Genomic DNA, 25,797 nt, shown 5'->3' on the forward strand with positions numbered 1-25,797 from the left:
CACACACACAAAAAATGAACCCAACAAAGGAGTGAAATGAACCAGCTGAACCGTAATGCAGATTTCCTTCCCTTTTTTGGCATTTACAAGGCAAGTATTTTTTTCAATGAAGGAACCAGTATGGCCTAGTTCACCAATCTTCTCTTACGATGAGAAGTGAAAGGATAAAGTTACAGCAGGAGACAGTTGGGTTCAGTATCTGATTAGAATTCCTATTGTTACTGCCTGGGGAACTGAGCACAGAAGGAATTATTTCTAATAATTTCAACTCATTTGGTTAAAATTCTGACAAGCTTGACAGTCCCTGAATTCTTCCTTCAATACAAACCACTGTTAGGCATATCTAATAAATGAGTTACAATTTTTTTTGCTCTATTTGGCACACCCAACTGAAAGCTGCAGCATGTTGAAAGGGTTTGAACAGTTTCTAACATATGGTGAATGAACAGACTTGTGAAGGTAGTTAAAGCAAGACATGAGTATGACTACGTCCAAATATATCTATTTTTCCCATCTTATCAAAAAGAGGTTCTATTTAAAAAAAGTAAATCAATGTTTAAGGGCAAAGACAACAAGATGAAGTGGAGTCTTGGCTTTTCAGTGTTTGCTTCCCATGTTAGATATAAACATCACGTGCCAATTTCCTTGCAGTCAACACAACAATTTTCATTTCTAGTCTCTCTTTAATGCTTCCCATCACATCTGTTCCATGAAGATATTTAATGTTATTTATTCCATATTTACATGGCCATTAAGTGACACAGAATCACTATTTATACCAGGCAGTTCCCTGGATTTCCTTCTTGCAGGATTCTGATGCCAAGGCAGTGCAACAGGTTGTTTGGAGTGTGGATTTCAGCTTTAGAGCATGTGACTTCCTATCAGTCAACACAGCCAGCAAATTCCAGGGAGGCAAAGATCTGAAGAGATTTCAGGCACATGCAGGAAAAAAGTAACAAGCACCTTGGCCGTGGAAACAACCTCTTTAAACATTTCTATGAACATTTAAAGACAGGATGTATGAAGAGGTGGGAAAAACCAGAAAAAATCTAAATAAATCCATCTGTCTGAAATATCCCTCTCAATTCTCTCACTGGTTTTTGATTAAGGACTTCATTTGAACCAAGAGCTTAAAAGATGAAGAGCCTGGGTCCAAAGAGACCTTTGCTGATCAAATGATCCCATCTGCTAGTCAAGTCCTTGGCTAAGACTTCCCAGCTACTAAGACCCTCACTGGCAGACAACCATGGAATGATACTGATCTTTTAAATAGTTCCCCTGTATGAAATCAGTTACTTACAAGTTTCTCACACAATAATTGCATTTTCATATTACTGTTACTGAAAGAGATACAGCAATAAAGCATAAACAGCAAGAACAGCTTCAAATTATACCATTAAGTCTGTAACCTCTCCCTGCAAGTCAAGAAGAAACAGGTTAAGACTCAGAGGAATTCTATCCATGAGATTTTCTGTCCCATTTGGGGCTGGGACTAGATGTGGCCCAGACTTAGTAATGGTGCCTCAATGAAAGGGTTACTACAGCAGGGCTCCAACTTACTTGGAAATAAGGCATAGAGAGCCTGTCCTGACAGCGCATGAAAAACTGCAACAACTCAGCTGGATTTCCAGCTGGACTTCAGAGGGGAACCTTCTGAGTCCCTTCCAACTCAGGAGATTCTATGATTGAAATCACCAGGAAATACTGGAGCACACAGCAGCCAACACCGACTTCATATGGGAAATCTCTTTTTAAAGACAAGAAAACAGGTAAAAAGTAAACCAGACAAGATTACTAAGAGAAACTGTGAGAAAGAAAACAAGGAAAGGGTTTGCCTGTTTAAGAGCTGAAACATGGGAAAGCTACTAATGCCCAAACACAGCAATATAATGCTGATTTTAATCTTCAGACCGAGAGACTACAATGTTCATAAATATTAAAAGACTTGGCCTGGTAAAGAAAAGAAAAATTGCCTTGAAGAGGCCTCCCTGACCTCTGAATGTGCAGTGCAGACACGACTCTGCTACTCAGTGTTTGCTGTCCCTCCCAGCAGCGTTCCATGGAGCACCTGTGTGCTCAGGCAGGGCAGTCCCTGCTCTGTGTAAATCCTGTGGTCACCACCTGAACTGTGCTCTGCTGTCCTCACTGTGCTTCAGCTACACAATCCAAGGTCTAACACCTGATCCTTTCATATCACCTCACCTCTCACCTGCACCATTGGCAGCCACATACAAAGCAGGATCTTGGGCATTACTAAATTATCCCCATGACTCCAGTATGAAATCAAATTAAAAAACCCCTTCTGCAGTCAGGAAATACTCCCAATATCACAGTAACAAAGAAAGTTTTCTCACAGTGATTTTAAGTTCCAGTTCAAAGCAGGTGAAAGATATCCACCTTAAGCTAGAAAGGTGAAGGACACAAAACACCGAGTAAGGACACAGAGCAAGCCCCACGTGTGGGCCTGTGCTAGAGCCCAGCCTGTCTCCCTAAAGCCAAGCACAAATGAGCTTTCAAAGGACCTGAAGGTCAGACCACATGGCTGCTGCTCTTGAAAAAGTATCAAACCAACACAGGGAACATAAATTTACCTCTCCAATGTCATAAGCTTCCTAAGTGGATTTCTGAGCTATGAGCCTCACAACACAGACCACATCTTCATCTGTCAGCACTGAACCTCCTATTCTCCCACCCAAGTACTGATCTTGACTAATTCAAGCACCAAAACCACAACTACAGGTGTACGCCATACCAAGGTCTGCTGTCATGTCACTACTCCTTCCTGGCACGTGCAAGCCAAAACCTGAAAGCTTCAACCCATGCAAAAAGCCTTGTGTCAGTAAAGCCCCACATCACCACACACACATGGTGAGGACACAGGAGCCAAAGCACCAGGTGAGCAGCAGTGAACTGCAGGGTAACCCCACAGTGCTGCCCTCTGATTCACCTGCATCCCCACACAAAGCTTTCCATGCCAGATTCGAGTGACAGAGCTGAGACAATGCTATATCTGCTGAGAGCAGCAAAGCCAGCTCCACTAGTGCACCACCTGCACCTTCTTCCAAGGTGGCCTGAGCACAGGGCAGCCAGGACACTGTGTGAAATCCTCTGGGCTGACAGCCACGTCTGCCTGCAGCTGCATTCCATTTGCTGAAGACTTACTTTTGTTTTAGCATTCACAAGTGATTTTGGCCTCAGAGGCAGCCCTTGCAGGAAGGACCTCTAACACCATCTGAACCTCAGTCTCTTTGGCAACTGAACATACCTAGCCCACTACAGCAAACACCTTTTTTCTGGTTTTAAATTATAAGCAGCTTAGAGGGAGAACATTCTTAAAGATTTTATGAAGACGCAAGGCCTGATGATCACTCCAAACTGAACCAAATACTAAGCAGCACCAATTATTTTCAGAACAACAGAGATGACAGATCTGCTGCCCAAGCAAGAGCAGTTCTCTCCATCTCCACACTGCTGCCTTTGAATGAGCACCAGAAACTGCTCCATGGGAGAAAAACAAAAAAAGCCCTGAAATGGGAAAATAAGACACTCACGGTAAACACTGTTGGAAGTCACAACAGAAACAAGCTTGGAGGGAATTATAAATTGTACTTCAGGACATGGCTTCCAGTGATGTGCTAAGAAACCATCAATAGACTGCACTGGTACCAGAGTACCTGGGAGATTCATGAACTGACTCAGCCATACATCACACACATCTAAAGCCAGGCAGGCCATGCCTGACTCCTGAGGGTGTTTTTTACCTGGATCCAGCTGGTGTTGAGAACAGGAAGTGAATGTGTGATAAAACTGTCAAAAAGAAAAGCCATCACATCCCACTGGGGAGCAAGATGTAATTGCTCATTTCACGCAAGTCCAAATTCTGTTATAGTGACAAAATTAACTCCCCAACTGCCCTTCCAAACTGGACTATAGATAAGCACCAGGTACCTTATTAATTTGACATACTATGAAGTTGCATATGGCAACTGTGGTTAAAATAAAGAACAAAAAAAAAGGAAAAGCTTTCAGTATGCAATGAGGCAAGTGAAGTACTGAAACATTTATTTGATGGCACAAAGCCCAGTTCACAATTGTTCTTCCTACCTCCCCACACAAACCCAGCCACACACACAGATATTGGTGAAAATGTCTTGCTCATACACCTGTGCCAGTTTATTCAGCACAAAGTGAACAGCTGAGTTAATATTCTGGATGTAATTATGTTTAAGAGTTCCAAAGTCCACACCGAAGTTAACAGCAGTATTCCTATTGATCAAAAATTTTAGGGTAACCTAAGTGTAGCTACTACAGGAAAAAACCTACAGGAGAAGCACTGGTGGAAGCACTATTTTGTCAGAATTCTGACAGCAGCTAATAAGGTTGTGGCTTCTCGTTTACAATAAAGAACGCATGCAAATATTCTGACAAGTCATCTGGCAATGTTTTTGCTTGCAAAACCTGAAAAACCACAGGAACAAGAAAAAGGTATTTCATAAAATGGTTTGGAATATCATCTCGCTCCAGCCCCTGCCATGGGTAGGGACACCTTCCACTATCCCACGTTGCTCCAGGCCCTGTTCAACCCAGCCTTGCACACTTACAGGGATCCAGGGGCAGCCACAGCTTCTCTGGGCAACCTGGGCCAGGGAACATTTCCTTGAACTATTACAGCAAATATAACCTGTAATACAGACCTGCTTCACTCTATGACTTCTGGGCTGGTCCCTCCATTTGGCTGAAAGGTTACTTCCAGCCTACCCTCACAGGAAGAGATTATGCCATTTATTTCATAATAAATTACTGCTGCAGAGGGAGATCTACTTCTGTAGAGGAAGCAAGAACAGGCTACATTTAGACAACTGGAAATGCAGTAAGAGGAATTATATGCTGCAAGAAACATGCCTCTCTGCTCTGCTGAGACCCCACCTTGAGTCCTGCCTCCAGCTCTGGGGTCCTCAGCAAAGGAAGGACATGGAGCTGCTGGAGAGACTCCAGAGGAGGCCACCAAGGTGATCACAGGGATGGAGCCCCTTTGCTATGAAGAAAGGCTGAGAGAATTGGGATTGTTCAGCTTGGAAGAAAAAGGCTTCAGGGTGACCCAATTGTGGCCTTCCAGCACCTGAAGGGAACTTGCAGGAAAAAGGAGGAGACACTACTTACAAGAGCGTGCAGTGACAGCACAAGGGGGAATGGCTTTGAATTGACTGAGAGTAGATTTAGGTATCAGGAAGAAATCCTTCCCTGTGAGGGTGCTGAGGCCCTGGCACAGGCTGCCCAGAGAAGCGGTGGCTGCCCCTGGATCCCTGGAAGTACCCAAGGCCAGGCCGGACAGGGTGTGGAGCAGCCTGGGATAGTGGGAGGCGTCCCTGCCCACAGCACAGGGCTGGAATGGGATGATCCTCAGGGTCCCTTCCAACCCAAGCTATTCTGTGATTCCACAATTCTATGGAACGGAAACACTGGCAACAAAGATTAAAAGAGAGAGAGAGTTATGGCAGGCAGTGGCTGAAATCACCGCTAATGTGACCGCAATGTCACCGCCGGGGCTGCGCGTCCCGCACCCTCCCGCCGGGGGGGCAGCGCCGGTGCCCGGCCCCGTCCGCCCGGGCCCCACCGAGCGCCGCAGCCCCAACGGCCGGGCCCGGGGTGCCGGCCCCGCGGCCCCCCGCCATCCCCGGGCCCCCTTTGTTCGCGGCCCGGCCGTACCTCCAGGATGTCCTCCAGCACGTACGCCTCCATCGCGGCCGCCCGCGCCCCGCCTCACCGCGCCGCCGCCATGCCCCGCCGCCCCCTCCCTCACGGCCGGGCCCCCCCCCGCCGGCGGCACGGGAACAGGAAATGGACCGTTCCACCCCGTGCGCGCCCGGCGCCTACCACCGCGTGCGGGGGGGCGGGGGGGGGGGCGGCTGCGCGCCGCTCCCCAACGCCCGCGCCGCGGGGACGGACACACCGAGCAATTGAACGGAAAAAAACCGAGCAGAACCAGCTCGTTTTTATATGTCCCGTGGATCATTTCACCTCCTTCCCCGCCGCGAACTCGCAGAAACCTCAGCCCTTAGGTTAGGCAGATCCGTGGCATGCCACATTTGTTTCTGTGCTGTGACCTGGCTTCCCATTAGACCAGACCCTCCCGGAGCTCTTCCAGTGCTGCTCCATCAGCTGCACGCACCCCTCCCTCCTCCGGCCAGCTCCCGGCTGGCAGCAATTCCAGAAACTGGCTGTGACACCGGGAGAAAAAGGTGCTGACCGCACGGAGCAAGGTTAGCACCTCTTCCACAATGCAGCTTTGAGAAACATCATCATCTACCCACCCGGATGAGCACCTACTTCTTACCTACACATGTCTCTGCCTAACCCAAACCATGGGCCAAAAGATAATATCTTACATATTCCACAACCCTAGATGACAGTGAGACCAATTCTGTACGCTGCAGGTCAAAATCACTGAGCAATCATATCTGCAGCTCTCAAAATAACTAATTTTCCAGTTCAAAACATCCAGCATAATAATCTTGTCAATCCCCCAAAAATCTCCTCTCTCATGATGTCATTTCAGCAGAGCACAAAGGAGTCCAACGGCCAAAAGAATTAAATTCCCATTTTTACTTGAAGAAACACTCATAGTAATCACTCAGTTAAACGATCTTTTTCCAAAAAATACTAATTGCTAAAAATACTTGCCTAGCAGCAAGAATATTCTCACCTGGATTTAAAAAGCTGACCAGACTGGCTAGTAACATCACAAAGAGAAATTCCACTTGATCATTATAAATTTTAGGCATAGCTGCATTCTTCCATTTCAAAATGTTATTTAACCACCAAAAATGGGAATTACATCCTACTTGCTTATTACAAAGGCCCTCATTTCACACAAACTCAACACCTGCCCAGGCTGTCCATTTTTCCATTCTTTTTCCACTCATTTTCCACTTCAGAGAACAGCCCAGATTCTACAGTTTTACTAAGAACCAATTCAAGGAAGACTCACAGAACAATATTCCGCTGTTCCTCTGGAGTCATGCTTTTAGGGTGGCATTTCCAACATCCCCAGGAGCCCCTTGCAACTGTTCCAATGTACATGAAATCCAGCAATAATGCACAAACATTAGCCCAAGTACAAAGCTGTCCCTGACAGCTTGAAGGATTTCTTTGTATATATATAATAAAAAGGAAAAAACCAGCCACCACCTCCCACATAACACTCATGTCTCCAAAGACAAGTTATTCAGTCTTCTGAGCCTCAGAAAGAATTAACAGATACCTTATATACCACCAAAAAAAAAAAAAAAAGGAAAAAAAAAGGAAAAAAAAAAAAGAAATAAGCTTAAAGCACACAACTTAGCATGGAGCTAGAGACACTTCACACATGACACCACAGAAAACATTTTCAAATGCAAAGGCAGCATTACACAGGAACAAAAGCAGCTGTCTGCTCCACACAGGGCAAACTGCACAGCATGGGCTCCCCCAGATCCAGAAATTAAGCACCAGATTTTCAGGAGAAGAAGGAACACCATCACCTTCAGAGCTGAACCATTTCCCCTTCTGCTGGGGAAACTGCAGAGCCCTGCCTGCAACAGCATCACTTCAGTTACAAACCCTAACTCAAAGAACAATTCAGAGCTTCCCTAGCACCATGAGAGATGGGAGGACTCTACATGTGGGCTGTGTGAAAAACCTTCCTGGCACTGAAAGCAAGTCACCCTCAACATTTGTTCGAGGGCAGCAAACAAAACATTCCAAATTTCACACTCAGAACCTCAATACCCAATCCTTCCTCCTCTCCCCTGGCCCACCTGAATCTGCAGCTCTCTGGTGCTGGCTTAGAAAGATGCAATTGCTTGCAAAATGAGATCTCAGACTTTCTTTCATACTTCAAAAATATTTACAGTATGGAATACCAAATTCTAAAAAGCCCATCCCCAGCTCTTGATGTTTTACTGAAGATCTCATAGTGGTGTAAAATAAAGGCTTTAACACATGCTTCTGTTCCTGAAAAATAAAGGACAAAAGAAAAACAAGCCAAAAAAATTCGAGGGAAAAAGCAAAAAAATATTTAGACCCTTATGATTAATTTCTACTATTTAATTTTTCTATTTCTACTGTGTGATTTTGGGTTTCACACACAGGTCAGGAAATACATCTTCAATTCTGCACAGGTAAACACAAACCCATTTCGTCCTCACCTTCAAGTCCAGCTCTAGGAATTACTTGAAGCGTTGATTAGGAAAGATAAAACACATTCTCTTCAAAACATCTCAGCTCCTCCTTGAAAGCTAACAATCTTTATTTAGCCTTATGCTGAAGGGCATGATCCACTCAGTGTCCTCATTGTCACCATCCACTACTAAAACTCAGCCTATTCTCCTGATAAAGAGGAGCCCAAAAACCACGTAGCTGTCTGAGGTGTGTCCATCCATCACCTCTCCCATACACTCTGTGAGCCTAAAACACACCAAACCCTCCTGTTCCCCACAGAAGGTGGCAGATAAAACATCTGAAGTGCAGCTTGAGGAGATAGATTTAAAAACAGTGAACAAAAGCCCTGTTTGCAGCCCCATGAAGCGTGTTAAGCTAAGGGGAATCCTCAGAGTGTTCCGAAGGATGGGTATAAACCAAGGCTGGTTTGCTCTGCCCTGTGCTCCCCACACAGCACTGGTAACTCTGTGGAAATGAGCAAGGGGAGAAAAAAACCCTCCAGAGAATCCTGCTGCTCATGCAGAGCAGAGCTGGGCATGCCCAAGAGCTCACAGGCAGTTTTTAGGAAGAACTTCCATCCCAACCTTGTGGTAGCACGCAAGCCACCAGCAATTCTGAGCTGGCATCATGTCACCCTGAGGCACAGGCATTTCAACCACTGATCCCAGACAGATTCTGGCACCCAGAAATGTGAGCATTCAACAATTGATCAGACAATTCCCACTCTCATATCACAAAAGCACATTGTTATCTGGTTCCAGCTGATCGAGCAGTACTGGTCACCAACTGGCCCAAAGCACATAAACACACTTCTCTGTGTGTGCTTTCAGAGCACAGTGTCAAGGTTGAGCTCTTTAAACCCTGTCCCATGCAGCTGCTAACACCTTACTCAGCAAGATCACGAGGTGCATTAATTACTAAAAAAGCCAAATCATTCTGAGAAGAAAAAAAGGAGAGTTGCAGACGGGCCCTCAATACAGTACCAATGATCAGTTATACCCTTCAGCAGGCATTCCCCAGTATTTCCCTCTCCAGAAGTAGGTACACAGTCAGACAGAATCATAAAGCTCCCGAGACAATTAAGATCAAAAACCAGAGTGGGTTTCCAGCTGAAATTTTGTGTCATTCTGGTTATCTGCTACAGTGCCAGGAAGAAAACCCCCACAACTGTCACATGGAATACCCTGAAAACTGAGGTACCTATCACAATGAAAAATCCAAACAAGATACACAAGACGGCATTTCACATTAATTAGAAATACACTTGAAATCAGAAGACTCAGTTAATTCACCAAGGGAAAAAATGCATCATTAAAACCATCAAATGACCAAGTTTGCTCTTCTAACATTAAACAAAAAATCATGACAAGATACAGGAGCAGCTGTTGGTATACAAGAACAATACTCAGTGCAAGGAATATCCACACAGATTTTTCAAAGGCTGCTTCAAACTTGTGTTTGAAGCCCAATTCTTCCATTTTTAGAGTGCTGATAATCCCACCTACATTCATTTTGCTGGACTGAACCCAGTTCTTCATAGCTGCTCTCCCAATAAAAACAATTTTTCAAACCCCTTTACAACTAAGCCACAACTGAATGTTTCCCCCCACAGATACCCCTAAGGGTACTCACTGCTCTAGATAAATGCACTAGGATTTATCCACCTTCATTAGGAAATACAGCCTATAACTTGCAGCTCTCCATCATATCAGTATAACCACCAAGACACTAAAAACATTATTCTCTGCTTCTTCTGTTCTAAACACAAAAACCTTGTTATACCCCAAAAGCATCACCTCTGCTTTGGGGCTGTTCGCATCAGTCACCACCTGGTGCAATTTTTAAGGTCCCTTAGTTCTATGTCACTACAAAACAAAATGAGTTTTAAACCCACTGTTTCAGGTTCTCCCTCCAGAGAGATTGATCCAACTCTAGATCCTCGGTGAATACATAAAAACAAGTCAGCCCAAACCCAAATCTCAGGCACCACCTGAAGTCATGACTCCCATCTGTTTTTCCTATTTTCACATTGTATATTGGTTTCTTTTACTCCACTTCTTGCAGCAATCACAGCTCTGCAGTTGTCAGCCTGGCTAAATTTCCAGCATCCTTCAGGCAGGTGCTTTAGTGAATTCCAAATAAAAGAAACCTACTTTCTTCCTTTCATTTTTATTACTGTGGTGGGGATGTGCAAGGATGATGGGCTTCAACCTGATAAATACTGAAGACATACTTTTATTCTGATTTTTTTTATTCCCTCAGCCTAATAGTTCCATGTCTCTCTGAGCATTTCAGACTTTGCTGCCAAAAGCTGCAGTGGAGCTTTCACACGAGTTTTATAGTCATAAGATGATCCTTGCTGCCCATTGACATTATCACACCCCCCTTGATTCAGCTCCATTATCTCCCACAGACAAGGAAACTTTGATAACCAAGCCACATATTTTTCTTCTCTAACAAACATGTAACAACTTTTTTTGACCATCCAAGATGGTTTCCCACTCAAAACCTCATTTTCCTGCCAAGACACATCTTTCATTTCTCTCCAGCCTATTCTTCCCTTGGCCTAGGGCAGCATTCCAGACCCTTCTGACACATTCAGAGTTTGCTGTTCAGTTAGTGCTACTCCTTTGGGTCAAGGGACAAAGCTGCAAAGGATGGAATTATTTTTCTTATGCTATCCATGAAATCTAGGTTTTCGACAGCTCCAGGAAACTAGAATCTGGAAAAGGTATCTGACATAGCTACCTTTGAAAGCACCACAATTAGCACATCCGGAGGTTTTTATGCCCATTTAAAAGATTGCATACACAGAAAAGGTTTCAAGCCTGAGTTGAGAGACTAGGATGGTTATGACCTGTCTGATGGAGTAACTTCCACAATTCCCTGCATAAAGTCCTCCTCCAATCTGCTCTCCCTGAACAGAAGCACTGTGCTGGGGAAGCTGACTGGGCAACTTGCATGAACTGTCAGGATGGGATCAGGGGATAGAAGGACTGCATGCCCAGAGAAGCCTCCTCAAAGAGGTGGAGCCCTCCTCCCGGTTACAGCTGGGCTATAAGGAATTTCAGCATTCCAGCTGCATTACCATTTCATAGAGGATTTCTCATTCAAGGGTTAATAAAAAAGGTGATTAATTCCACAACTGAGTTAAGAGTTAGCACCATCACACCAGGAAGTTAATAGAAATACAAAGATTCACTACCAGACCATACAAGCTCAGCCAAAAAGCACTCAGTTCATAGCACTTTTCCCAGGAATCTGAAGACAGGGAATGCCAAAAGCAAGCTCTGCCTGGAGGCAGACTGCAACACTGGTCAAGAGTTGTGAGCTCATCATCCCCACTTTATCAGCAGCCTCTTATTGTTACACCATCCATCTTGAGCCAGGAGCCAGAGGCACAATATAAAAACATTTCTGAATTAAGTCCTTATTTATCTCTGCCTAAATGCATCTGACACCTGGGCAGAGTTTTACAGCCCAGCAAGCAAGCAGCACCCTGACACAGAGAGAGACAAACCCTGCTCATCAGCCAGGAGCCTTCCACCCTGGTCAGTGCTTACATCAGCCCCGTTCTTCTGGATTCCAACTCCCTAAGGCAAACCTAAGCATGAAAAAAGGAGCAAAGAAAGTACCTTTACTTATCCACAGCACTGCCCTGAAGATGAACTGAACTACAACATCACTGAAAAAACAACCATGGCAAGATAGCTCCTATGATTTTGCTATAGAGGAACTGCCCAGCGCAAATCCAAATGCACCTGATAAGACCTGAAAAAGGGAGACAAAAATCACACGAGCATTTTGAAAGGGTTTTTTGGCAGAAATGCAAGATTACTGGTGGACACTCTCGTGTCTTCCTATTAGAGATCTTCCTTGAAGTTATCCATAGAGTAAAGCCAGTAAGTTTTCACTGGGTAATACAATGCTCCAAGTCCTCAGGCCAAGGACTATGAACACACTCAAGAACCCTGGTTTTGGGAAAAACACAAGTGAAATGAGCGACATGTTCAGAAAACACAACTTGGGACATGGAAGATCCTTCCTCAAACAAATGAACTTCTATTCCTTTCTCATTCCACATGTGAAATACTGGTGACAGAGAAGCTGTGTGTAACCAAGCAGCATGTACAGTCCAACAAGATTCGTACTAACACCTCTCAAATCCTAAGGCAGGTACTAATCCAAGGTATCTCCACATGAGAACATGAAAATTTGAGTGCAAGTTCTTAAAAAGTTTTCAAGTGCAGACACGTTCCCTGCCAAGGATAAGGAAATCTTAAACCAGGAAAAGCCACTATTTGGGACCAAGTCTCCTACTCCTTTTTAAGTGACCTCATCTAGCATTTACTTCCATACATAAATTCTAACTGAGTGAATATTATATCAAGTATTCTCACATCAAATTCCAATCCGGGACCTGCAGGATCAGGATGTCCCCGTCTTCCTTTTCCTGGCTATGAACTGGATGGTTGTTTCAACAGCTCTACATCCAGGCTACTCATCATGAACTTGGACTGGGTTAATACCAGATTTTGAAACCTATTCCAAAAGCAGGAACCATAACAATGTACTTGAGGTTTCTTTCTTTTACAAAACTATCAATAATCAGAGTTACTCAGCTGGCATCTTCAAATTCACAGACTAAAATGGCTGGAAAACTGACTCCATTCACTGACAGCAATATCAAGCCTGGAGTTTAACAGAACAAGCTGGATTAGGCTGAAGAAGGAAAACCACATAAACTGAATAAAAAATGAGATACTAATGTGATCTCTGTTTTTGTTTAATATGGTTGTTCATTACCTTTTACATCTGAGGTTACCTGGAAGATCAGCACAGCTGTGTGGGGACCACACAGCACAACTCCCAGCATTTATTACCAGTGCAGTTGGACTAGCTGCCAGACAGAAACACTTCTAGCTGAACTCTGGAGCTCAGGACCTCCTGTTCCTCACCTCCTCTTTGCTGGGCCTCCAGAAATAAAATCACACATTCAGTTTATCTCACATTATGAGAAGATAAAACTATTAATGGCAAACACCTGCCCTCAATTCAAGATGTGCTCACAGTAAGAGCCTGATTTTAGCCCAAGACTAACCCTAAAGTCTTGGGCTAATATCAGAATCCAAACCAAAAAAACCTTAAATGCTCCTCAAACCCCTCACTGCCCTAGCAGGCAAGCTGAGGTCCCCTGTCAACCCAACACCCCCCTCCCACAGAAGAACTTCTTCCTCTCTACCACATTTAAATTACATCATACACACAGAGCCTGACAGAATTATTTTACTATGACCAAGTTTAATAAATGCTGGGGAAGTTGACAAAAAGTTTTTTAAAAAGCTAAGTATCTTCTGGACAATAGTTTTGTTATAAAACCAATTGCTTGAGTTATTTCTATTAACAGGTATTCCAATGGTTTTTGGAAAGGCTGCGTGCTCTCTAACAGCCAATTCTGGATTAAAATGAAAGGCACCATTGAGGACATCTGCCTTTCTTGAGAACACTTTGGCAATTTTTTTAACATAATTTTTTTTAAAAAATAAAGTTCTTTGAGTTCTACTGGTAACTTCAAATCTAATTTGCTCAAGCAAGTGCTTATTGGGTGTCACTTCTTCACCCACTTTATTATTAAACCAGTAAATTATTATTATTATTATTATTATTATTATTATTATTATTATTATTATTATTATTATTATTATTATTATTATTATTATTATTATTATTATTATTATTATTATATTTTTCTAGGTCTAACTGAGGTTTTGGCCATACTCTGATGTAACTGAACACAGTGCTGGGCCACAACCGCTCCAAAGCACAGGAGGAATCAGCATCCATATCAGCTTTGATAACAGACAAGGCCCCTGGCACAGCTGTGCCAGCAGTGCTCAGCTCCAGAGGGCAGAGGGAAGCTCCAAAGCCAACCCATCACACTGGGCCTTTCTCTAACCCAAGGATTTCTGCAGAACCCAGCTGTGGTGCAGGTACCAGCATGTTTCTAAACCCACCCCAACCTAAAGACACTAGTAAATTTTCTAACCTTGAAGACACGAGTGCATTTAGAGAGTGATTTCACACAGAACTGTAACATTTCCTCCCTCATGCAAGCTCCAGAAAAGGCCTTTTCTGAAGTTCAGCACAGAAAGTTGCCCACTATATTTATCCTCGAGGAGTTCTTTGATCAAGCCGATTCTCCACAAAAATACCAGCATGCTGTTATGCCAGCTTTCACTTCTGCTAGTGACAGAGATGGACAGAAGGCATATGTTCATCCCTGGAGCAGACTGTAACATTCAAAGTGCTTTTTTCTGTAAGCCAGTTTGGTTTTTTGTGTTGTGATTATGATCATAATTGTGACTTTTTTAGTCAGTCTCCAAAGTGACTCCTTTGCTGCAGTGCACTAAGTGACACAAAAGTGATGGTGATAAACCAAAAGGCTGCAATATTTTAATAAAATCCTGCTTAATTCCTCTCTTTCTCCCTATTCTTAATATGCTGCTTTCAAGAACTTGAACAAATACCAGAGAGAAAAGTCAATGCTGATTTTATCTGAAGAAGCTCTAAGTTTTTAAGCTACACATACACACACAAAAAAAAAAAAAGGAATCGGTGTGATTTATCTGTTCCAGTCACTTCCAAACAGAAGATCCAGAGAAAGCATCAAGAAGACTAATTTCTAATTTGCCCTTGAAGATAAAAATTCCCACTGATCTGTACCATCCTTACCAACTGGAGTCCTCAGAAACAATGCAAACGTTTTCCATGACAGGGATTTCAATGAATTATTCCACCAAAAGAGGCAGTGCTCACCCTCTCACCCTCCTCCCTGCCTGAGCTTCTGCTCTTCGCTGTGTCAGCACAAGCTCCTGTGCCTGACAAACTGGATCCAGGAACTGATCAACTGGAAATGTGTTTTTTCTCTTACTGAGGTTTTTTTTTTCAACGACATCATTTCCCAAGTGGCTGGGAGGAGCACTGAATGCCTTTTTTTTTGCCTTCCTCCAAGCCCAACTCCCCCAACTTCAGTGGGATTGATACCCACGCTGGTGCAGGGGCTGAACAGCACCAGGCAGTTGAGGAAAAAAACTAAAGTCACATCATGATTTGAACATTTCAACTTCATTAAAGCATTGTTCCCCATTCTGTGGAGGAGAACAAATCACACCTGCAGAACAGCATCAAGAGGAAAATTCCACTGGCAAAGCATTTCAGGACAAGACTGAACAAAAGGCAAGAATACCTGAAGTCTGGAGATGGGAAAGCTCCAGGACAGGAAAACATGTGAGTCACCTGCCAGACACAGATGCACAGGGGAGCTCCAGCCTCTCCTTCAAGTGTTTGGTTTTTTCCTTGTGTGTGGGAAGGACTGGGAGGTACAGCTGGGAGGATAAGAGCGACCTTCCTCCTCTTATCCCTGAATCATTCCCTGCCCGAGAGGGGGGGTTCAGATATTCCCCTGGGATTCTGCTGGGATTTCAGTCCCCAAAACTGCTCCTGCACAGCTGGACAGATGTACAGACTCTGAAAGAACCATTCCCTGTACATCAGCACAAGGCAAAGCAAACCCTAGACCAAATATGAGGCAGCCCCTCAGCAGCAGTTTGGATTACTGAGTGCAAAATCTCTTCAGTTTTAACCTAAAAAATAAAGAACCTAGACACTTTCTGATTGTTTCAGGTTAAACTCGAGGAGAATGGAAGTCAAAACCCCAACGTGATATTCTAAATAGCAATATTTCATCATATTTCTTAATGTTCCAACATCTTTCTAGCTGTGAGCAGCTGCTTATTTGGACACATTATCCACTCTTGATGATTAATACCACATAAGATATTGGGGTGGGGCAGGGAAAAACATAAAATCAAGGTTTACTTCAGCTCATTTCCTAAAATATACCATTATGCTCCAGGAATTTGAGGATGCAGGTAAAATACATAAGAGGAATGACTCCTGTACATCAAACACCAGTAATTTGAATTTCTCAAAAACTGCTTTGGGTAACACCAACAGAATCACCCTAATGACAACATGCAGCCCAAAAGAAAATACTGCAAGCACAAACAAGGATGTATTAAAGGATGTATGCTTGGCTTCGTGGCTGATTTTTAGCCTGGTGTACGACTATTACCTCATGTGAAAACAAGGTGACACAACAGTTAAGTAATACCTCCATGTGGCTTCAGCTCTCTGCACAGTCATGAGCTTAGGACAGCCTAAGGGGGATAACCCAGCTGAAAAACATCTGGAATGCTGAGATAACCTATCCCAGTACCCACTAACACAAAGCACTGCCAGTGCAAACACAGAGGAAATGCTGCCCTTCATTGGCCAACAATGGATTTTTTCCCTCCAGAATTCCTGTGGACTCTGCACAATGCCTGGATGGAGGTCACCAGAATTCCCACACTAACACCAAGACACACTGATATTCACTGCCAACTTCACATTAAGGAAGACCTTTTCCCTAAGTACACAGGTTAGCTCAATGAGCTTACCCAAACCATCTACCAGCATTGGTCCTTCCTCACCAACAGCTTTCTTACTCAACAGACCCAAAGTTATGGACAAGACAAAGGAAGTCCCACACAGGTGCAGGAGCTCTACAGACACAGGACATCTTCAGGATGTCATCTCACTTGAGTCACCTACAAAGTCACACCATCAAGAAACCAAAAGCACAGCATTTCAGAAAAAAACACACAATGTCTCCCCAGGCAGCCATGGATTCTGCTCAGATGGCCCAAAGACACTAACAGCAAATTTAGGCAATTTTTATTTTACACCAAGTTAGAAGGGCTTGTCCCCTTAGCCTCCAAACAAAGGCTTCTTACTTATCCTGGATCTGCAGCATTGATTTTTCAATTCCTAAACCAAATTGCAAATCAGCTATATCATAAATAAACACCAACAGTTTTGGTTTTAAAACACATATAGAGGGGAAAAAACAAAACACACGTAATCCCATTTGCCTTCAACCTAGACAGATGAGGAAATTCTCTCAGCTAAACCCCTTCCAGAGAAACCATTCTCTTTACAGAACTGAATTACTGGCTTAAAATGTGAGGTGTTTGGCTCCAGCCTACACATGGGAATTGTGTTTATACAGACATTTCCTGAAGAAATATCTAAGGAAGTAAACAAATTCACATGGTGCCACCAATATTGAACTCCACCTTCTGCAGTGGTCACTCTCTGCTGGGGGGTTCTTTTTCAACCCAGATATTCACTGACTACTTGAATTAAATAAAGCACATAAAAATAGAGTAATATTTAACAATTAAAAAAAAAATAAAAAGCATCAGGTCTAACCAACCTGATTTTGCTGGAAGCTAGTCCAGGAACAGTAAGGAAGGGATGTTAAGCAGTTTTGACCAATGCTTCCTGGGGTCATCTACAGCAGGTTTCACTACTGTGAAACCTGGTTGTAGGATTCCCCTACCAACAGCCCTGGGATAAGCCCTGAGATTCCAGGGATTTTTGAGAACCATCCTACAGTATTTCTCTCTTATTTCATCTTTTGAGTGGAAGGAACTAAGTGGTACAGGCAAAAGACAGCTGAAACAGACAGGGAAAAAATAATTACAAGATAAACACTGCAGCAGAATGTGAGACTGAAGTGGAGGTCAGGATGTCACACACTCACAAGGACAGGGCCCATCAGCTGCAAGCTCAGTCACATTTGTGAGGACCCAAGCACATGAGAGCAATGGCAGTGAAGGGAACACAGCACACAGGGGTCAAGCCAGGCATGGTGGCCCTGCAGAATCCAAAGGCCTTACTCCAGGACTCTGATGAAGACTGTCAGGGTTAAAAAAAAGGAAACAGATTGCTAAAATAAATTCTGTGCTTCAAATAAGCTCATTTGAACACTTAAGCTCTTCAAGTGTTTTCCAATTTAAATATTACAACCATGTACCTGTGATGCTCTCGAAACCACACCAGGACGCCCAAGATTTCAGATTAACTTTGCCTTAAATACACACAAATCCAAGGTGGATCTACACCTTGGATCACCACAAGGTTCATGGGCAAGATGTAACTCACAAATTCCTAAGATGGATATAAAGGGCAATTATAAATTCCACTGCCAGCAGCAAACATCCTCCAAGTTCACAGACTTGAAATAAGCTTGTAAACAATTTTTATTACACAACTAAACCTTTCAGTGTTAAATAAGAGAAGCCCTAATGCACTCTGGACACTCAGTTTCTAAGCAGCACCTTACCACGAGGACCTGCTCATTTTTTACACGATTTCACTATGAATGGAAGTGTTGAACAAAATTTGCGCATACAAGAACACTCGGAAGGAACCCGCAAGCTGACCTCCCCTGCTATGTAACTCCTACTGTCATTCTTGTCATACCTCAAGATTCCTCTTCCTGTATACCCAGAAAAGTTCCCATTTTTTAACAACTTCTTTTTAGGGAAAAGGCAATTTACCTTTTACAGACAACACTGGACCCCACTACCTAAAATCTTGGGGTTTTGCAGTAATTTTCTGCAATTTGAAAGGCCAACATTGGAGGTTGCCATGAACTCATAAGGCCGTTAGTATGAAATTCCCATTAAACTTCTCCCAAAGCTCTCCACAGTGCCTGTGTTGCCACACTGAGATCTGATGGAGTTCAGACATGGAGATGAAAACAGCTGATTTTAACTCCTGATTCCATTCTGTCAGCTCAGCAACAACTGAGCTGAACAATGTCTTTCTGCTCCTGGGGTTTCTGTGACTACTCAGGATGCACCAGGTTTCCCTTCAGAACCCCTTGGACTTGTTGCTACAGTACTCCTGATTTTTAGAAGCAGGCTCATTAGCAGTCCAATCTAGAAGCACTTTGCTTTGGAGATTAGAGAAGTCTTAATGTATTAAGCATGGGAAGGGCAAAAAATAGCCTAAGACAAACTATCTTAAGTTTACAGAGATAATGAAGGGAACGGTTGGGAGGGAACACCAGCTTCTGCAGCATTCCCACAGTAGTTTCCGTTCACAGCAAAACCAGCAACTTGCACTTCTTTCTGTTTTTCACTTGATGTGCCTTCCACACCGCCCGTGGTCAGAAGACCACAATCAAACTGAAGAACTGGGCACAACTCAAGAATATGTGAAATAAAATGAAATTTTAACCCCCAAACAACTAAAAAGCCCTTTGTTCCTACAGTGGGATTTTTTTAAAGCTTCTAAAAGCCAAAACTAACTATCAGGTTCCTTTCAGACAAGGAAACCTCCCTTTCACTGAGAACACACAAACACTTTTCCTTCCCAGGAACTGCTAGGAACGATGTTCAAGTTGGATGCTCTGCTCCAGTAATCAGGCCATCCTCATGTTCACATTCCTAAAAACTGTGACTTCAGCTGTGCACATTCTACAAGCTGCATCCTTTCATCCTGAAGTCACTAGGAGAAAGACTAGAACAGATTTTTGCAAGCAACCTGCGTGACCAAGAACAATTATAAATGAAGCACGTGGCATATATTTTGTTGTGAATCCTGAATTTCATGCTCTGAGTATTATTCACTTGCTCAATTAGCCCTGCTTAATATTTAATCCCAGACCACCCAGCCTGGGAAAGCCCTCACGTAGGATAAGATGAAACCATTGGGGAAGCTTCCAGACAGCCAAACTGCCTTCCCAAATTACCCATCTCAGTACCTATGGCACATGTCACTCTGTCAAAGAAAAAAAGTGAACTATTCTGCTGTCTCGTGATATTTAATGATCACTGCCATTTCCTCCTCTCTGGAGGTCCCAAATAATGGGAAATAGATGCCTCTGAAGGCACAGCAAGCAGGCCAAGGCTCACCTCACCCACTCCCTGTACTCTTCAGCTGTCTCTGCCCTTCTCTGCCACACACACAATTCCACCTGGAAGCTCCCAGTGTAAGGAGCCCTTGGGAAGAATGGCTGTGGACCACTAAATAAAAACCTGCCTGAGGCTTCACCAGCAGGTCTGGCTTGACACAAATTCTGCTGAATGTTTCCACCACACACAAATGATCTCGGGGCTTGTCAACCAATACACTGAAGTCACTGCATGGCCTCCGTCCCTTCAACATACAGCACCAGCAAATCCCAAAGGCCTGTGCTCAACAGAGCCCTCCAAGCACCCATGGGACTGCTGGACAACATAGTTCAGCAGCAAAGCAGTTATCCTACAAGTCTTACATCATAAAAACTTCTACCTACACAATGATATTGACTTTGCTGAAAACCAACACCACAGAAAGCAGAGTACCAACTTTGAGACATGCTCACTGCGTGCATTTTATCTCAAACAGCTGGATAAAATGCTTCTTGTATCAACTTCAGCAGGAATGATATGCAGAGTGCTGCTTAACTGTGGAAAAAGCTATCACCAGCCCAGCCCTTCCTTGAACCTATCAGACCCTTCCTTCCTGCCCAATTTCTAACAGAACTGTAGCTATATCGCTCAAAAGCCAAACCGCTTAGAGACCAAGTTCAAAGAAAAGCTAAAAACTTCAAGAGAACTTTTCTGTGGCCACTACTTAAAAAAAAAAAAACAAAGCAGAAGTGAATGCTCAGCTGGGGAGGTTACAGAATTAACACCATTCAACAAAGCAACCCTATGTGACTACATATGCAAATAAGGGGCTCCTAGCCTTACAGGCCTTTTCCAACCATACCTACCTGAAAATCCCAACACCAGACAAAACCGACTATTAATGCTTCCTGTTTCTGCATTGCATGGAATCAGGGAGGCTTTCAGGTTCGGAGAAAACACCATTTAACAGTTCAACACCCTGGGCTCTCTGGCAGCCCTCGCCTAGCTGCACCTTCACCTGCTTCAGCTGCACCTTCACCTGCTTTCAAGCTCTCCAAGAGGATCTATTCCCACCGCTGGGCGCGCCAGCACCTTCCCAGCCCCGCAGCCAGCGCTCGGGCCTGCCCCCGGAGCCTCATGCCGGCCCTGCCAGCTAGCAGCATTCCCACCGCTCGGCTCTCCCTCTCTCGGCTCCCGCGACCACCGCGATACAGCACATGGCACACAGCACCTGCGGCGGCCCCTGGGCCTTTCCCTTCGGGATAAAGCCACACCAGGGACGAAGGCGGCCGCTGGCTGCGGCTCGCAGGGAGCCCCCGAGCCCTGGGGAAAACCGGGGGGCGCTGGCCCCGCATCCCGGCGAGGAGAGGGGCCCGGGGCCGCTCCTCGCGGCGGGGGTGACCGGAGGCCGGGATCGGCCGTGCCCCGCCACGAGGTGCTGCCCCTTCCCGGCTCTGCCGCAGGGCCGAGGGCGGGGGGAGCCGGGAGCTAGCTGGAATTATGAAAGCGGATCAGTAGGGAAACCCCTGGGGCCTCCCCCGCGCCGTACCTCGGAGACCTCCTCTTCCTCCTCCTCCTCCTCCTCGTCTTCCTCCTCCTCCTCCTCCTCTTCCTCGTCGTCGCTGCCGTTGTTGCTGCTCTCGCTACCGCCGCCGCCGCTCTCGCTGCTGCTGGCCGGCCGGGCCGCCCGCCCGCCGCGCTTCGCCTTGCCCGGCACCGCCTTCTTCTTCAGCAGGAGGTCGCACACCCGCACCAGCCCGGCCGCCCCGGGCCCGCACGGCGACGGAGGCGCGGCGGGGCCGCTCGGCCCCTCCGGGGGACCGGGCCCCGCTGTGGCGCTGCCGGCCTCGCCGCCGCCGCCCTCACCGCCTCCCTCCTCCGCCGTCACCGCTACCGCCGCGCCGACCGCCTTCTCCATGGCCGGAGAGGAAGGAAAAGGAGGAGAAGGAGGAGGAGGAGGAAAAAGAGGAGGAGGCGCCCGCGGCCGCCGCTGCCTCGGTCACCTCTAGCGCCGGCGCCGCCGCCGCGGCAACTCTCGCGATACTTCCGGCGGCCGCCGCTCGCGCCGCTCACGCTCCCCTCACGCGGCGCGCGCTCGCGCTCCCCCCTTACGCCGCCCGCTCCCGCTCCCCTCACGGCCCTGCCCCGCTCCCGGCAATGGAACCGCGGCGGCGGCGGCCAGACACCCCCTTCCCCCCCGCCTCCTTCCCTTCCTTCCGCCCGCGCCGCCGCCTCGGTCACCGCCCCGGCGCCGGAACCGCAGCTTGCGTCATCACCCTCAGCCTACGGCCCGCTGCGCCTCCGTAAGGGCAACGGGTGCCTTGGCCTGGCCTCTGTCGGGAACCTTCCCCGAGAGCCCCCTCGTGGGCACGGAGGTGCCGAGTTACCCCCTCAGGGCCCGGCGGGGCCCCGCGGTCTGTGGGGGCAGTGCCGCCCTCAGAGCGTGAGGGAGCGCGCCTAGGGCGGCAAAACCCCGTGAGGGAAGACCCGTGTTGAAACCCCACAGCTCTCAGAATTCCGCCTAAAAGTGATGGTCTCTCACACCGTGAGGACAATATGCATTAAAAAGCAACCTCCTAACGCCTCTGATAATAGAAATTGCGGGGGGGCGTCGTTGAAAGGGTCAGAAAATAAATTGATAGAGTATCGCTAAAAGTGGTGGTCAATGAAACCACAGAGGACAGAATTCCAGTTAAAAGCAATGTCCAAGGAACGACTGGACATGGCAGTCTGTGGTGATCTGTCAAAGGTTGAAGTCGGAGGTCTTTTCCAGCCTAAGTGTCTCTGGGATTCTGTGTTGCACACAATTCGTTCCCGCCAAGCATTCTGCATTCAAGAGTAACCTCCAAATCCCTGTTGTACAATAATTTTCTTACAATATCACTAAAAATGACCAACATTAAGATGCCCATGCCAATTTGACCATATTTCTTTAATGAAACCCTTTGAAGATGTCATCATGCCCTGGCTCAGCCCTCAGGCCCCCCCAGCCCAGATTTTCATCTCTAAAGTGTACTTGGGTTATTAATACTGTTGCCTCCATTAGGGCAACAGTAAAAAGACCAAGTCTTTTTAGACCTGTTGGAAATAAAAATTATTTTCACCACAGAAACACGTGATTGTAAAGATCAGTAATGGCTCTATGCACTGGTACACTAGGGGTGTTTTGGAATTGGTGTTCCAAACCAACAATGCCTGTTCTGGTTATATTTTATAGAAATGAAAAGAGGTTGTTCTCATTTGAGTAATTAGGTGTTTTCTCTTATTTGGCTGATGTTGGATAGCACCGGTCAGGTGTGCAGCTCCTCTGAAATCACACATTCCTTTTTAAATAAATCCTCAACTGGCGCTCATCGTGCCTTCCAATTCAGAAGATTAACTTCTAATCTTCAGGTGCAAGGTCTATATATTATTATATATATTATCTATCTATATATTATTACTTATTCCTTTATAAATATCTCTGCAGATGATAGTTTGATGTAATCCAGGAGGAATAAATTGAATATTCTAAGCCAACTTCCAACTTCTTGGTGTGACTGTGCAGAAATCTCAAACCATACCAGCATGAGATGTGTGATGGGAGATCAGTTACAATAATACTTTTGTTGTCCTCTTATAGATATAGGTTTCTTGCATTAAAGTTAATGCAAATGCTTTGATTTTACTGGTTTCTATTGGGGTGCAAGCAGAGATGAAACCTTTGTTATTTGTTACAGTTACATATAATATATATGTTATTTAGCATTTATGCATTATTTGTTGTCATCACAAGAGGCAGAAAAGAGACCTGTATGTAAATACAGGTAATCTCAGCCCTACCAGCTGAGATTTGTGGTGTGACAAGGATGACACTTCAATGTTTGATGCAAGAGGTGGGTGACTTTAAACAAAACACACCCGAAATGGCTCTGCTGTACGAGCAGCCAGACAGGTCCAAATGCACCACACTGACCCACCTAGGTCCGGGAAGGGTGGCTGCAGGGCTGGTTTGGAGCTGTTTTCTGCCCTCTCTCTGTCCCTTCTCAGCCGGTGTGAGGCGGGGAATGGCCTCCAGTGAACGGCTCTGCCGCAGAGCTCGGGCTGCGCTTACTCGGGGCTACAGTGTATCACAAATCTATCTGCCTGTGAGACCAGCTGCATTTGCACCCTATTCCAAGTATCCATTCAGGCTGTTAGACTTGGAAAGGCTCCAGCTTCTTGCTACCGAAGGCAGTAATAGTATTTAATCTGTGCGTGGTACGCCCCAGCCCGGGGTCAGATGGAGAGCAGTCAGCAGCACCGCTTATGTTGGCACAGGCGGAGTGGCCTGGTAGAGACTGTTTGTGCCGTTTCTTTTATGGCGGTGACCTCTGTTCTGATCAAAGAGTGGCGCCTCCTCGTTCGGCACTGCAGGGCAAGTCCTTTTCCTCCATTTCACAGCTCTCCCCGCCAGCCCAGCTTGAGCCTTTTGTGCTAGAGTGCAGCAGGGGAAGGGTCTAGAGAGGAAATCATGAGGAGCAGCTGAGGGAGCTGGGGGGCTCAGCCTGGAGAAAAGGAGGCTCAAGGAACTCCAGAACTCCCTCTAGATAGGAGGGTGCAACCAGGTAGAGGGTGGGCTCTGCTCCCAGTTCACGAGCAATAGAAGAAGAAACAAGCCTCAGGTTGTGCCAGGGGAGGTTCAGGTGGGAAATGAGGAAGAATTTATTCACAGAAAGGGTTGTCAGGCATTGGGACTGCTCAGGGAAGGAGTGGAGTTACCATTCCTGTTATAAGTAGAAAAAGCTACCAGCACGCAGTGGGAGAGACCCCCGTCACCAAACCTAGCCAAAAACCCCTAAAACAACGAGCCAACACAAAATTGACGAATCAAAAGGATGACTAGACGTGAGGAACAAAGTCCAGAGCCTGCAGAGATGCTGAGACCCTTTATTGCCCCTCACCCTAGCCAGAAGGACCTGGGCCAGAGGCAGGACCTTGGCGGTCAAAGCAACAGACAGAGGGATTTCCCAATGCTCTCGTGAGGATAGAACCCCCAGCTCTGCCCACAGACCGGGGACAAAACTGCACTCTTCCTCCTCCTCTAAGAGCCTCCTGGGGGCAGGGGCAGTGTGAGTGTGGAGCCATCAGCTCTCCCCCCAGAGCTGGTCACTTTTAATAAAGGCATTATCAAGGAGTAAAGCCTCCTGCCCGTGCTAATTACAATTCCGGGGGGTGTTCAAGAGATGGCTGGACAGGGCACTTAGTGCTCTGGGCTGGTGACTTGTCACAGCTTGGACTTCATGGTCTTGGAGATGGTTCCCAATCTAAATGATTCTGAGATTCTGTGAGTGCAACAGCAAGCAAAGCTCTTGAGTTCTTTAGAGACAATCAGTTTTAGACCCATGAAGCTTATAAGATTTGATATTGTCATAGGCAAAAGCTGCTAACACAAGTCTGCTCCTAACCATTTTGGTTTGGATGGTTTGAATGCCTTGGGAAGGTGTGACACTTCTCCAGCACTTTATATTTTAGAAACCCAAACTAAAACCTTGTTGTAAATACTATGATAATCACCAAGACATAATGAAGGAGTAAATAATCCAGATTTTTTTTTAAATTAGGGTTTTTTCTGTGTCCCATTTTCCACAAGGGTGTATGACCCATAGCTGTGTTTCCTGTTCATAGGGCTCTTAGGGAATGGATTGCACATCACTGAAAAGTCAATGTAGGTTCTAAATAGGGCAGTAATTCCTAAAAACCACATTTCCTTCCCTGGCGAGTCTGTGAAGTTGGTTAACTTTGGGTGCTTGTGATTATTGGTAGCATAAAGCTGCAGGAAATCATACCA

At 45.6% G+C, this 25,797-nt stretch overlaps 1 protein-coding gene across 1 annotated transcript in view; it reads right to left on the minus strand.

The window, feature by feature from the left end:
• The window catches only part of ANKRD17 (ankyrin repeat domain 17), a 70,426-nt gene extending 48,380 nt beyond the window's left edge, over positions 1-22,046 (minus strand). Inside the window, exon 1 of the mRNA XM_066549402.1 lies at positions 21,538-22,046. Within this exon, the coding sequence (XP_066405499.1) occupies positions 21,538-21,906 (369 nt within the window). The 5' untranslated portion in view covers positions 21,907-22,046. The remainder of the gene's footprint in view (positions 1-21,537) is intronic.
• Positions 22,047-25,797: the final 3,751 nt, after the last annotated feature.

The sequence above is a fragment of the Molothrus aeneus genome, chromosome 4 (genome assembly GCF_037042795.1).
Source record: "Molothrus aeneus isolate 106 chromosome 4, BPBGC_Maene_1.0, whole genome shotgun sequence".
NCBI classification, from domain to species: Eukaryota; Metazoa; Chordata; class Aves; order Passeriformes; family Icteridae; genus Molothrus; species Molothrus aeneus.